The sequence below is a fragment of the Centruroides vittatus genome, unplaced genomic scaffold, assembly GCF_030686945.1.
Source record: "Centruroides vittatus isolate TY-2023 unplaced genomic scaffold, ASM3068694v2 contig_575, whole genome shotgun sequence".
In the NCBI taxonomy this organism is placed as follows: domain Eukaryota; kingdom Metazoa; phylum Arthropoda; class Arachnida; order Scorpiones; family Buthidae; genus Centruroides; species Centruroides vittatus.
This window is the reverse complement of record NW_027122344.1, coordinates 1353205-1367996: the sequence shown is the minus strand read 5'-3', so window position 1 is coordinate 1367996 and position 14792 is coordinate 1353205. Positions and strand designations below refer to the sequence as shown.

At 36.3% G+C, this 14792-nt stretch overlaps 1 protein-coding gene across 6 annotated transcripts in view; it reads left to right on the top strand.

Moving 5' to 3' along the window:
- Positions 1-14792, top strand: part of LOC136979044 (unconventional myosin-Ib) — a 314495-nt gene that overhangs the window by 168084 nt on the left and 131619 nt on the right. For all 6 annotated transcript variants that reach the window (XR_010881326.1, XM_067274937.1, XM_067274936.1 and 3 more), the window contains one exon: positions 14002-14116. Coding sequence is in view for 5 of the 6 variants with exons in the window: in XM_067274937.1 (XP_067131038.1) it covers positions 14002-14116 (115 nt within the window). In the remaining variant the exon portion in view is untranslated. The remainder of the gene's footprint in view (positions 1-14001; positions 14117-14792) is intronic.

The following is a 14792-nucleotide window of genomic DNA, read 5'->3' as shown; positions in this document are numbered from 1 at the left end:
ATAAAAAACCGAATCCAAAAATGGAACGCAGATGTTTAAATAAAAAATATTAAACTCACATATCAAACGATCATTACGGTGGTCATGCACATTTGTGCGCTGATGTTGCTATTTATAGATCGTTGTCTATGAGGGCCTGCCACGCTGTAGAAAGATTAATCTCATCCTTCCGATTTATACATGTGGTCCGGTGGTTAGCCTTACAGATGGATATAGCTTCCTGCCATTTTAGTTGCTCCAGGTGGGGCGTAGTGTCAATGATGTCAGCTTTGTCGAACTCCGGTTCTGTATCGGGATCAGATGCAAAGGTGGTTGGGGCTGTGGTGTACCGCCCATGCCGAAGGTCTGCTTGATGCTCTTGCACTCTGGTATTTAAGGATCGCTTGGTTGAGCCGATATATACAAGGCTCTCGTTACAGCTGTTATCTTTCAGCGGGATAGAGTACACGCCCGGAAGCCTGCCACGAACCGGACTGCCTTTTCTATTTCTGAGGATGTCGTAGATTGTCGGGCATCTTCTATAGGCTATTCGTAATCGTTGTTTTCCAGCGATCTCAGCGTATATCGCTTTAACATATGGGTTAAAGGTGACTGGGAGGTGTGTACGTTCATCCTGGTCAGTGTTGGTCTTCGTGTGCGCAGTGGGTGCGTATTGTGAGCGTTGATGTCGCTCAATTAGAGGGTGTGTTAGACCATGGTAACCGTGCTTGGCTGCTATCCTCTTGATATAATTCAATTCGGTGTTGAGGGCTTGCGTGGTGGACGAGTGGGAAAATGCCCTTTTAATCAAAGTACTAAATGCTGCAGCTTTGTAGGTGAATGGGTCAGATGAACCTATTGGTATGTATATAGAGGCAGCATAAGGTTTACAGTATACCGACGTGACGATGGCGGATCCTTCTACTTTAATGTTTATATCCAAGAAATGGACCTCAGTATTGCTAGATTGATGTATTTCCAGCGTTAGGCCGTAGGGATTATCGTTAACAGTTTTCACGAAATTTGAGATGTCAGGTATTTTCTTCCACATGATGAGGATGTCGTCTACATACCTTCTATAGAGTAAGATGTTCGGGAGGAACAGTGGAAGTATTTTTAGTTCAAGTTGTCTAACGACCATTTCGCATAGGTCCTCGGATACCGGGCTACCCATGGGGACTCCTCTTTTTTGTTTGTAGACTTCTCCGTCGAACTCAAAGATAGAATTATAAGAGATCAGATGGGCTAATTCAATGACTTGCTGGTGTAATGCTTGTTCCTGAGTCAAATTAAGCAAAAAGTCCCCAAGGGAGCAAAAAGCTGGAGGGAGCTCCACCGATGGGTACATAGATTTAAAGTCTAGTACGGTAATATATTGCGGCATTGAAGATACAACCCGAAGGAGTTGGATGAGCTCAACTGGATTATCGATGGTATACGGGTAGTCCTTGAGGTGGGGAGAAAGTAGGTTGTGAATGGCTTTCTCCAATTTTCTTGTGGGAGCTCTGATTTTATCGACTATTGGACGTAATTGTTGGCCCGTTTTGTGCGTTTTGGCAAATGCAAAAAGTCTTGGTGTATCCGGTGAATCGACTATTACATTGCCCAATGCAAGGCGTTTTGCCAATTTGGAGTTTGCAAATCTCTTAACCTTATTTTGTATTTTGTCCACCACTTCTCATTCTCCTTCTTGCATTGGGTGATATTGATGTACTCTTTTAAGCCTTGGTGGTAGGTGCTGCGTCTCATGAGGACTATTGCTTTAGATTTATCTGCCCTAGTGAGAATGATCCCATTACGTTGCATCCACTCGCTCGTGCGTCTAAGTTTATTTCTTAGCTCGGTGACCTCAGGCTGTTCCTTAGTTTTCTTCATTCTTAGTGTGGCTAACCATCTGTAGTACTCCTTTTGTGTATCTGGTAGGCTTTTTACTAGGAGTTCCAAATCCGGAATGAGGTCCTTATAACCGCTTATAGGAGGCGGAGGTGCAAAGGTCGGACCATGTTTCAACACATCTATGATGAACTTAGGAGGTTTAATGTTGTCCCATATGACGAACGGGAATGTAGGGTGTTGCCGTTTTTCTGGTACTTGAAATCTTAGTATCCAGTTCAGTTTCTTGTGGTAGTGTCTCTTTAGGTTGGTACTTAGATGCTCTTGGATGGGAATTAGCCTAGTATTCTCTCTTGCCAATACTTCAGGGCCCATAAGGAATAGCGAGTTTTCGGTCTCCATTAGCTCTTTGAGTCTCGAGAAAATCTGTTTTCTGGTAGTTCGAATAGCCCTGTTGAGGCATAGTAGCCTTATCTTCTTAAGTAGAGGTTCACTACCAGGTGGGAGATGTATGCGAAAGAATGACATCGGAAATAGACCGTTCCTTTTGCATTCTGTTAGGAATTGTAGTTTAGCTCTAGCCCTAACCAGGCTTAAGAGCTTTTTACGATAAGTATTAGCCAGCATAGCTAAATGTTAAGCAAAGATTTAAGCTCAACCTGAAGATGGCATTTGGAATATCAGAAATACGGTACTAAAATACTGAACCTGTTACCGGTGTAATTTGCGTGAAAAAATCTTCTTTTCACAAACGTTTTCGAGCTTTCCAAACAGCTCTTCTTCAGGTAGAGAAAAATTCCGACAAAACGCTTCGAAAAATGGAACGTAGATATTTAAATAAAAAAAAACTTGGTTTTAATTAAATACTTTGCAAAACTTTAACACCTGTAGACAGTTTGCTTTATTCTTATCCTTTTGTGTCAATAAATTGTGAGGCTCCAGAATTAGTTCAAGCCAAAAAGGGAATTAAAACAAAATTGTAAAGAATTGTTTAATATGGAGAAATAACAGTTATTGCAAGTTGTCAGGTTTACCGATGTTGAGATAGTGACACCGGACTTTGACACCTTCTCTCTTAGTCAGAGAAAGGATGGTGTCAGATAAACCATCCTTGGCAGACCTTTCATGTGACCCAAACTGGTCTTGAATTCCACCTGGAGACAGATGAGTGACCATGCTGGAGTGAGGAAGGAGATGCCCAACCAATGAGGAGAAAGTAGGGAGACAAAACCAGTATAAAATCACCATGTGACAAAAGACATCATTCGATCCAGAAGTTTGTTCCGTTAGTCACCCCTTATGGTTTGTTCTGTTATGTGCTGTCTTCAACCCTTCATCTCTCTGTGTCGCTGTCAAAAGGGACAAGCCGACAGTTGCTGTGTGTGCCAGATCTATCTGCAGGACACTGACTCACTGCTACCCAGGGCTGCCCATCTGCAACATCTGGAAAATCGAAGTTAGACTCAACAGAGATGTTGAAACTTCTTTTTGTTGGAGTCATGGTATTAGGATGTAACATAACCATAAAAATAAATAGTTTTATGTGAGAACACTTGTATTCACTGCCTCCTGAAACCACCACATACATACATTGAGGGCCTAGAGAAATCCTGACAAAGGAGTTAAATTTTTCCTTTTCAAATTGACATACTTACGATTGGGATGAATATTTCGTAACCATTGAGTATGTCTCGGTGTCCATCATACCCATATATGAATCTTTACTTCTTTTCCATTTTGACTTGGATTCATATTTCAGCAACTTCACAGTAATGTAGCAGAAAACCTGGGATTGTCATGTACTAGTATTTAATGACAATTTATTTCAATTTAACTAAATGTAAATTAGTTTTAGAGTCAGTAAAGTGGTTTATGCATTATAATAAATATGCTTAAAGAGACTGTTTAGGAACATAAAATCGTTTAAATGCATTTTAAATTCCTATAAGTCATTTGTTTAATTTGAAAATCTGTGAAATATCTATGATGGCTTTGGAACCTGCAAGGGAATGCAAAAGGCTTCGAATAATTTTAAAATTTATACAAAAAGTTTGAATCTGTAAAAAATTCGCAATGGCTTTGGAACACACAATCAAACATGTTTGAAAGTTAAAAATGTTAGTTTGCCGACTTCCAGGGGGGAATCGTTGATCCCATGTCTGGATGATCTAGGGTTGTTTGCGTGTGGGTGTGGTGGAGGAGACACAGATGACAAGTATCTCACAAAAACCCATTTATTTTAACATGAGACAACTTAACCTAGTACAGAATTCTTCAAACAATTAAAGGTTCGAAGGGTCCAAGTCTCAAGGGTGTTTTTCCAACGTCGCTTGAGTGTAAGCCCCGGGGCAGCAGCAGGTGAGGAGATTCGTCAATCGTTTATCGGCGGTCTGTCCGTAGTGGCACAAGTTATCAGTTGGGCATGATGAACAGAAAAATGTCTTTGCGTGTTGACTAACTGTATGCAGGTGCCCGTTTTGTCCTGTTTTCCAAAAAGTCCTCTGTCCTTGAAGCTCGGTGATTAATGCCCGTTCTTTGTTTTGTTTATTTTGATTGGCTCCACGTCCCCTTTTTCCCGCTCCTTGATTAGTCCCTTGCCTGTCTCTAACCAAAAAACGACCCCTGTTCGAGTCACGATAAAGATCTGCTACAAAGAATCTATTTGACACCATCCATTAACTCTGGACGGAAAGAGTTGATGGAACTTTGAAACTTGCGCTCTTATTTTCCCCATTGTTGTCTAATCTGTGGTGTTTTTGAAATTTAACGATTTGACGCGATGTTTTTTTTCATCACTAACCTTTCCCTTTTTCCAAATTTCTATGATCTAATATTTTGCATATGAGTGACTTGTTAAAGGTCCATCTCTACTGGCAGACACTTGTCTACAATTATTAATCATTACAATTATTGCATTCTGTTTTACATCAATAGCATTTTTTTTTATTGTCACGGTTTCATATGACTAGCATGACTAATCCGATCTTTGATCGGTTTTTAACAATGGACGATTGATTTTCTAGTTTTGTTTTACCAAATTACTATAATAAATGTTTAATGTCAACCTGTTTTTGGAACTTCACAAAAGCTTTGAGAAGAATCAGATGATAGGACAAGAAAAGGTTTCAAAAAACATTTAATCCTGATTGCAAATGATTAAAATTTGTATTCCTGAAATTTGTTAGCATTATTTATAGTCTATCTATCTATCTATGTATCTATGACTGGTTTCCTCTGCACTTAACAATTGAGAATCACATTAAAAAAATGCACCTACTCACGATATAATCCTTGAACGTATAGAAACAAAAAAAAACAAAACTAATATCCTCGGACAAAGCTCCTTTTTGCCTTGAGTATATGCTTGCTTGATGTTTGAACATTCATATTCTGATGGAGACAGATTCCTATGTGATGGCCTTCTCCTGGTCCTGGATTACCTAATGCAGCTCCTTTCTTGGTTGATGCACGGCCATCCCTTTTCCAAAATGTCCTTTCTCACTCGTAGGCACAAAAAACCTTTCACACACTATTTCTAGCAGACAAATTAATGAGCACAAACGTTTTCGGCCGTTTTAAAAGGCCTTCTTCAGGTGCACTGAGGACGGTTGGAAAGTCGGATAGCCAATGTCTACGTGACGTCATTGTTTATGAGGGGTTTCCTCTTACAAGTGACGCTCTTAGCAGAGAAGGTTTAAACGAAATTGACCTTGGAAAATATTTTAAGATTAGCCAAGATGCGTGAACTATTGTCGAAGATAAGCGAATCGTGAAAGGCGGAAAAAAGGAAATAGAAAGAAAAAGGAAAAAGAAACCTGATAAATTTAGAAACTGCACGAGAGAACGAAACGGACAAGGAGAGGGTGGACCGGCCTATTTAATTAAGGGGGTTATCGAGGAGTGACCGCCAGGCAGGGGAAAGCGAATCTGCATCCCTGCTGTTAATGCAGTTTCCTTTGAGGGATTCTGTAAAGATCTCTATCGCTTTGATTGTTCTAAGTTTGCTAGAGTCAAGAATAGGAACGGTAATCCTAGCATCTTCCCATTCGGCCGTTATACTGGGTTCGCTTGCGTACTGGGCTAGGGTGGAATTAAATTTTTTGTTGCGCGCGTCGTACCTATGCTCAGCTATCCTTTTGGTAAGCGATCTGTTGGTTGAGCCTATGTAGGTTAATTTATTGCTTGGCTTAACTCTATTGTCCACCAGCGGAACAGAGTAGACCCCTGGAATCCTGGCTTCGCTGCATTTATCCTTGTTATTTGTTAGAAGCTTATAAATCGAAGGGCTGCGCTTGTACGTAAGACCAACTTTGGCTTTTTTGGATAAGATTTTATACGCTTGGCTCAACCTAGGGTCGAAATCAACAACAACTTGCTTACTTCGCAGATTATGATGACTGGAACTGACGGCTTTGTTAACATCGCGATCATGTATTCTCTGGGCCAGCACATCTATAAATTTACCGTTGCCGTCCTCAGTGCACCTGAAGAAGGCCTTTTAAAACGGCCGAAAACGTTTGTGCTCATTAATTTGTCTGCTAGAAATAGAGTGTGAAAGGTTTTTTGTGCCTACGATTTTGAATTAATTCTAGCTTTGTGTACAGAGATTAGTCCTTTCTCACCACTATCTCTATTGATTTTTGATATAGTTCACAAGCAGGCTGTAGGTACCAACGGTGAGTATGAAACAAGGAAAAAAGTGTCCACCACATGTAGATCCTGACATTTTATATTTCACCAAGCGGATATCCTCTTAACCCACATGGCTCCTGCTGGCCAATCCAGATGCCAACACAATGTAGATCAGGAAAAGGTGGTATCATAGAAAAAAAACAAAGGAATAGAGGGTAAAACCGAAACAATACAAAATAATACATGCATCACAAAGCACTACAAGCAACTCGTTGCTGGACTTTTTTGTGTTTGACCCATTTGATACAAAAGAAAGCATTTGTTTTCATTGAAATTTATCATTTTTACTGGTTATTAGTGTCTTTGTGGGTTTATTTATACATAAAGCCAGTATAATAGTAGTGATTGTATTAATATGGCTATGTCACCCAAATCAGCTGTAGGTTATTGGAATTTTCAATTGGTGTCTAATGAATCATACAGTTTGCTCATAATGACTTATGACTGTTATTCTGGACTGTGAAGATAAGATGCCATTGATTCTAAGAGACATCTTTATTTTGGACAATCAGAATTTGGTAATAAAATGCATCTTAGAATCGAATAGATATGATATTTATATATTATAATAGTTTAATGTATTTATAACAATGTAATAATAATATGTATTTTTATAACTATATGAACAATAGTTACCCAGAAAATAATGCAATAAAGTTTATTTCTCATTTATAATATTTTAAAAAGTTTAAATACATCATATTGTTACATTTAAAGATTCACTACCATAAACTATTTGTCAACAAAGTGTTCTTTCAAATTTCTTTTATATACTAAGATTTGATATCCTGTAATTTTTGTGATACCAGTTTGTAGAACTTGTCACTACAATTTGATACAGTTGATCAGTTTGTCTCTAAAATCTCTACACTTTGGAAAGGATTTTCTCATGTGTTTCTTAAACTTTTGCTAGAAACTGCATTTTTCAAATAGAAAATAAATGGTAGTTGGAAGGAACAAGATCTAAGATCTAGGAACTAGGATTAAAGAGGATGAGACTGGACAATACATTAAATTTTGCAGTGGCATATTATCCTTTTGGCAAAACAGGCAATTGCCTGGAGTCCCCACGAATAGAGTGGCCCAAACCAATCTGTTATAAACACATTACTGTAGTGACAGTATTGAAATTTAAATTTAGGCCATATCCGAAGACCCTAGATTGCAGATGTGGCATAGGATGCACTGGCACAATGCAGAACTTAAACTGCTAGAGGTCACATTAAAAATTGAACAAGGATATCAGGGAATTCCCCCAAAAATTCTCTCAAAGAAAAATGTTTGAAGTCAACACTGTACTGTACTTTACATAGGGCCTCTTACTCCAAATTTGCCTGGGCCCCAAGAAGCTCTAATGCATCATGGAATTTTGCAGTGGTCTGTACACAAACTTGTAACAAAAATCCTTATTTACTATTTTTCCTAATTCAAAATTGCTTCTTTATAATGCTTTTTTAATATCTGTGTGGACAAATCTATTTGAAATGTATTGTATATTCAGCTTTAGAGTTTGGCATTCAATTCTATTGATCTTCCAAATACTAATGCTAGGTAGTGAATATTCATCTGTGGATCACATGCATGAGATCCAAGTTTAAATCAAATTCCACCACCACACGACCTGTGACAAAACTTTATTACATGTATCTCACAATAAACGTATTATACATCCACACCTCTGGCTACACCAGTGGCATGCTGTCCATGGAAGTGGTGGAAGTGCCACTTTCCTTGTATTTTCTAAAATATAAATACATATTGTGTGATTATTTCCATATTTGAACGTACTTTGAATTAATTAAAATTAATATTTTATTATAACCACATTATGTATTTTATTACAAATTTCTATACTACAGTGCAAAACAATGATAAGATTGCTATTGTACATTCAAATATAAATTCGTATATGCATATTCCCAATGGAAACTCTGTATTGTTGAATATGGGACAGCTTCCACAGCAAAAATATTTAAATGGTGTAAAGCAGCCAGATTATAGGCATTTGCGCATTGCATGCACTATACAGAGCACCAACCTCACACAGTTTAGTTGGTGGATGCTACACACCAAAATATCATATAATGCTTCCAATGATTCTATCCAGGACTGGCACAGCTTCCCTATCATCAAATGTCACTGCATGCCACTGGGCTATACAGGAACATTAGAATGAATTTTTCACACTGCAAACAAGTATTGCCAACCAACTCTGTTTCTGGACAGTATTTGCCAATTGGACTTTTGGATCTCTGGCTGCCACAAGAGTTTCAAGTAGATACCAAATTTTAGTGTTTAATTCACTTGGCAACATATCTGTTAGAATTATTTTTTTATTGTTCCAGTATGGCCAGATTTCACTTTCCACAAGTACCATCTTTAGAAGGATTGAAATATACAATTTTCAGAATAAGTTTGAAGACAATGATGAAATAGTATCTGCAGGAGAGAGAATGTTATGATAGCAACCTACTGAATGATACTGTGAGGGCATACAGACTCCATTCATAATAAGCTTGTTAAACACCCATTCATAATAAAGCAATTCATAATAATTTCATTTATAATAAGATTGTCAAGTATATTTATGTGGACATACAGACTTACATTTTCAGCCTAAAGATATAGATTTGAAAAGAGACTACAAGGATGTTTCATATGTTTACCAACTCTAACTTTGAACATCAGAGTTTGAATACTAAATTTGAGAGAAATTCAAACCCAGAGATTGAATGATGCTTCTAAACTTTTGAAAAATGCACTTGTGTAAATGTCATCTGTTTTGTGACCAAGTCATCTCTTGCTTTTGCTGTGAAAGTATCTTTCATATTAAGCAAGAGAAGAGCCAATCATCATACAGGTACTTATAAATACCACTATATTTTGCTATTATTACATATAAATACCACTATATTTGCTAGTGCTTTCGATGTGCTATAAAACGTCATCCTCAGGCAGACACAATCTCAAATAAAATTTTTCAAACAAAGATTTTGAATTAAAACTAACGGCATTAGTTCTTTAGAACAAACTAAACTTAGAACAACTAAATGTAAAGAATTTAAATTGACACGTGCATGGTGACAATGAGCATGAGCCATGATGCATTGAATAGGCACACAGAAAGAGCTAGAGATGATGTTTTAATCTTTTATACAAGCTGACCCACATAGCAGGCAACTCAAGCATGGGGGGTTGCATGGATTTAGTAAAATGGTAAGGAGGCCCTCCTAAACATACACTAGGCTCCTCTGATCGCAATATCTGAGCATCATGACATGATCCCACAGCAGAGTGTGTTGGTGTTGTAACACCATCCTTATTAGTTCAGTGTCACGCCTGCCTGCCCTGATGGAATGTTGGTGTTTGGAGATGCAGCAAGATAACATTCTGGTTGTCGATCTTATGTAGTGGGTGTGAATACCAGATGTTGTGTTTTCCAATGGGATAGAATATACAGTGGAATCTTGCTTAACGAGCGTAATTCATTCCAGAGTCTTACTCATAATGCGAAATACTCGTTAAGTGAAACAATTTTTCCCATAGAAATTAATGTAAAATATGATAATGCATCCATTTTGAAAAAATGCTCAAATGTTTTATGTATAACATTTATTAAAAAAAAATTGTACAACATACACTGTTAAGGAGCGTGAATCATCATCATTTTTTTTTCTAGTGCAGGAATGAACCATCCTGGAATGAGAATTCGATTTGCAGAAACAAAAACAATCACAGCTAATATGTTTAATAAACACTCCAAACAATATGCCAAATTCTTGGGTTATGTAAAGGCTATAATTAAATATTAGAAATTAATTAATTTTACTAGAGGTAGGCAGTTATGTTTCCATCTTGTATTAAATTTAATAATTATAAATAGTTAATTTTTAATTTAGACATTTCTAAAATTTAATTTGGAATCGGTCATTAAGTTTAATGACCCAAGAATTCGGCATATTGTTTGGCGTGTTTATTATGTAACAGGCTATGGTTGTTGATGTTTATAAGTAATATGTGTGAACACACGTTTGGAAAAATGTGAGCACAAGCAACACGAAGATGCTAGCAGAAGGAGTGCTAAACACAGACTGATGGAGCATGCCGCATGCGCACAATTTGGGACTTTCCCTCTCCTCATCACTCATTATGCAAAATATCGCTCATTAAGCGAAGCAAATTTTTACAATTTGTTTTTGCTCGTTATGCGAAATACTTGTTGTGCGAGGTGCTTATTAAGCAAGGTTCCACTGTATTCTGGACTTCTCTAGTATGGAAGTAGCATCCCTGTCATTGCATAGCAGCCTCCTGAGATTTGGTCACAGGGTGACTGGCAGAAATAGTGTGTGTTGTCTAAAAGTGTGGCAAATGCAGACAGTGATGTGACCACAAAACGGTAATGAGAGACAGACAATTGTGCATTCCTTTGGGATGTGTAAAGTGGTGACAGGAAAAAGAGACCTTTTAAACTTGTTCAAGATATACTAATTCTAAATATCAGTATAACCCACCGCATTTACTGCTGTGCAAATGGCAGTAAGTTCGATATTGATAGCAGTTTGTTTGGAAGGCAACAAAGGCCCTTCTAATTAAAGGGGCTGTAGCTGCATTGATGTAGTGCTGCGAATGGCATGCTGTTGCAGGGATTAAAGGGGGTATATTGTTAAATTTATGGAACACAGAATACATTATACCTCCCTGGGACTTGGAGATGTTTTGATCTAACACTATAGACTCTAGTATACCTTTTAAACACAGCCGTTTATTGCTAATATTCGAACGTTTTTGGTTATTTTTAATAACCTTTCTCAAGAACAGTTACATTCGAATGCGGTCGTAAAAATTTGAATACGTCTATTAACTATTAGGACAGGCTATTAACTTTAGGGAAGCCAGCAAGATCTCATTGGCATGGAGAAACAGCGCGGTGTAGCGCAGGAAAGGTAGCGCCAGATAAGAAAACCGGCGACAGCAGATTTATATACGAACGCGATATTCATTATAACAGGCAAGGAAATTGCTTATGGGTGTTATACTAATATAATACATATAACAACGGACAAGCTGAGGAATCAGTTAAGGATATATTTTTATAATTTTTTTGGCTTGTAAACCTCCCATTAGGAGATTGCGAATAGAACCATTTCAAAAACTCGTTTACGATTGGCGACGTGTTCAAATTTTTACGACCGCATTCGAATGTAACTGTTCTTGAGAAAGGTTATTAAAAATAACCGAAAACGTTCGAATATTAGCAATAAACGGCTGTGTTTAAAAGGTATACTAGAGTCTACAGTGCAAATCTACGCAGTCTTTGAAGAGTATATAGTTTAGATCTAAAAATGCAATTTTTCCCCCATTTTCTTTTTCCCAGGTTAAGTCGATAGTAGAGTAAATATTCATAAGAAAGTATTTGAGGACAAGGAAATCCTCCTCCATGTTTTGCCAGGTTACAAGAATGCCATCTATGTATCTCAGATATATCAATGGGTATGCTATTGTGAGAGAGAAAATAAAACCCCTTTGCTCATCTCATGAGCAATTCCACTAGTATGGCAGAAAGTGGTGAGCCCATTGGAACCCCCTGTTTTTACAGGTATATTTTCTCATTGAATTGAAAATAATTGTGTTTGGTAACATAAAGTAAAGCCTTACGAATCTCTGAGACTTGCTGTGCTGAAAAGTGCTCTTTGATGAGTAGTGTATTGGCAAGCATAACTGCCTCGAACTGAGGGATAGAGAGTGACAACATCTATTTTGTACATTGAGACAATGGAAAGTTCCATATCTGGGAATTTGGTGGCTGCTTGACAGTTCTTGAGCACTGCTAGGACTGCCAAGACCACATCGGAGGCACCAGTATCATGTGGTGAGGGGACTTTGGTCCCTTTTGTATGATCTTGGAAATCCGGGCTGGAATGTGCTCCTCTGTGTAGTTGTAGAACAGGATCGGTTGCAGTTGTCTACGTTACTTATGTGTAGCCTGAAGAAACGATTGGAACTTAAAGATAATCTTTTCAGCAAATAGTGATGCAATACTTAAGTTGGTCATACAGAGAGGCCAGGTGGAATGCTTTTGCAAACTGTAGGTAGACAAGATATAATTTCAGCTCCACTTCAGCCAGATATTTACATTTATTTTTAATTAACTTCGAAAGGAGCAATTTCTCCATGTGCTGCAAGGTACCTTGAAGGCATACAGGAAAGGCTTTTTGGTTGATGGTGATACACTTTGGGATTATGCTGTTTTCTGCACTTTAGTAGGAAGATCAGCTGGGCATGTAACTTATGCCACTGCTTCTTCAGGTTTAACATGGTAAAAAAGAACATCTGTTGTCCAGGGAACATCCTTCTCAGCACCTGTTCAACACATCATGGCGCATGTTCATTGTCACCACGTGTCTGCATGTGTCTGTCAATTTAAATTCTTTACATTTAGTCATTCTAATTTTAGTTTGTTCTAAAGGACTAATGCCATTAGTTTTAATTCGAAATCTTTGTTTGAAAAATTTTATTTGAGATTGTGTCTGCCTGAGGATGATGTTTTATAGCACGTTGAAAGTGCTAGCAAATATAGTGGTATTTATAAGTAATTAACACCTGTATGATAATTGGCTCTTTTCTTGCTTAACCAAAGATCGGCATGAAAATCCAACCCTCGAATTCAATCTTTTGTATTACACTTGTATGTTTTCAGTGGTTTTTTTCCACTTTATTTTTGAATGAGCCTGAGAGTATCAATAATTAAGGTGAAAACGCATGAAAGCAGTACACATAAGGTGGATCTGGCAGCCAAGTTTAAGATGCCAAAGTCAGCTGTGTGCACCATTCTTAAGAACAAGGAAGCAGTAAAAGCAACAAATGTGGCTAAACATGTGACATTGTTGACCTTCAGAGATCACATATTATTGAGGAGACTAAAAAACTCCTCCTAGTGTGGATAAATGAAAAATTGCTGGTGATATTGTCTTCAACAGGATTGTATGAAAGCCAAGCAGCTACATAGTGACCTTAGGAAACAGGACATCACCACTCTTCACTACATACAGTGAATGCAATTTTCATTTTATTATACAGTATTTATGTATTTTTATTTATTGTTTTAATGTTTTAATTTAATATTTAGGGCTTTTAACTGTGTTGTTTTTACATTCAATTATGTGTATTTGCTGTTTATTGAAATGGGTATTGTTTAGGGTCAGCAATTAATTCACTTTCCATTATTTCTAATGGAAAAAATTCATTTAGATTTTGAACAATTCAGTTTGAATGGGCCTGGAATGAATTAAATTCAAAGTATGAGGCACCACTGTATATTGAAAAATAGTTATGGTATTCACAGATTCAATTAGCAATCTGATATACAGAATATTATAATAAATATTGATAATGAAGAAAAACCTATTGCATAATTTTTTGGATAACTCATATAATTTTTATATTAATTTTGTTTGAAGCTTGATATATTAATGTAATGAAATTTTTTTTATTCTTAAGGTTACATATTCTGTTGTTGGTTTTATTGATAAGAATAATGATTTTCTACATAGAGATATATCTCAAGCACTTTATGTTTGTAATCATTCATTGATGAAAAACTTATTCCCAGAAGGTATGTTAAATTTTATAGATAAAATTTCTATATTATTAAATATTCATAAATATATAAAATGAAATTAATAATATTCACACAATAAGTAATAGTCAAAATTCTTAAACTTGGCATTAAGAAAATTATAGATTTAAAATTAAAATAATGAATAGATGTTACTTCTATCTTAATTATTCTTAAATCTTTAAGTTATGCTAAGTTTTGATGTTTTATATACTTAAATTTATTTTATGATAAATTTAAGTATATAAAATTCTATGAAATTTTTAAAACAGTTTATTAACTGCAAATAATAAACTTATCTCTGATTTTTGGTAATTTTTTAAAATGAGATGATATTAGAGATAATTTGCTTTCTCATAAAAATTTTTATGGATTAGCAAATATTGTTTCACTTTCCAAAAAAGATATAGAATCCAAACTAAAGTTTTAAATGCATAATTTCCAGAAGGTATATATTAAATTTTATGGAAAGAATTTCTATATTATTTAAAATATTCATAAATATGTAAAGTGGTTTAGGTATTCATAAATATGAACCATAGTTATTACATTGAAAATTAGAAATTACAACAACTTGCAAAAAATGACTCTAACTGTAGATCTAAATAAAATAAACATTCATCCTGTTTTTCAAAGAAATCATTTTTTTTAATTACATTAACATATTCAGAGT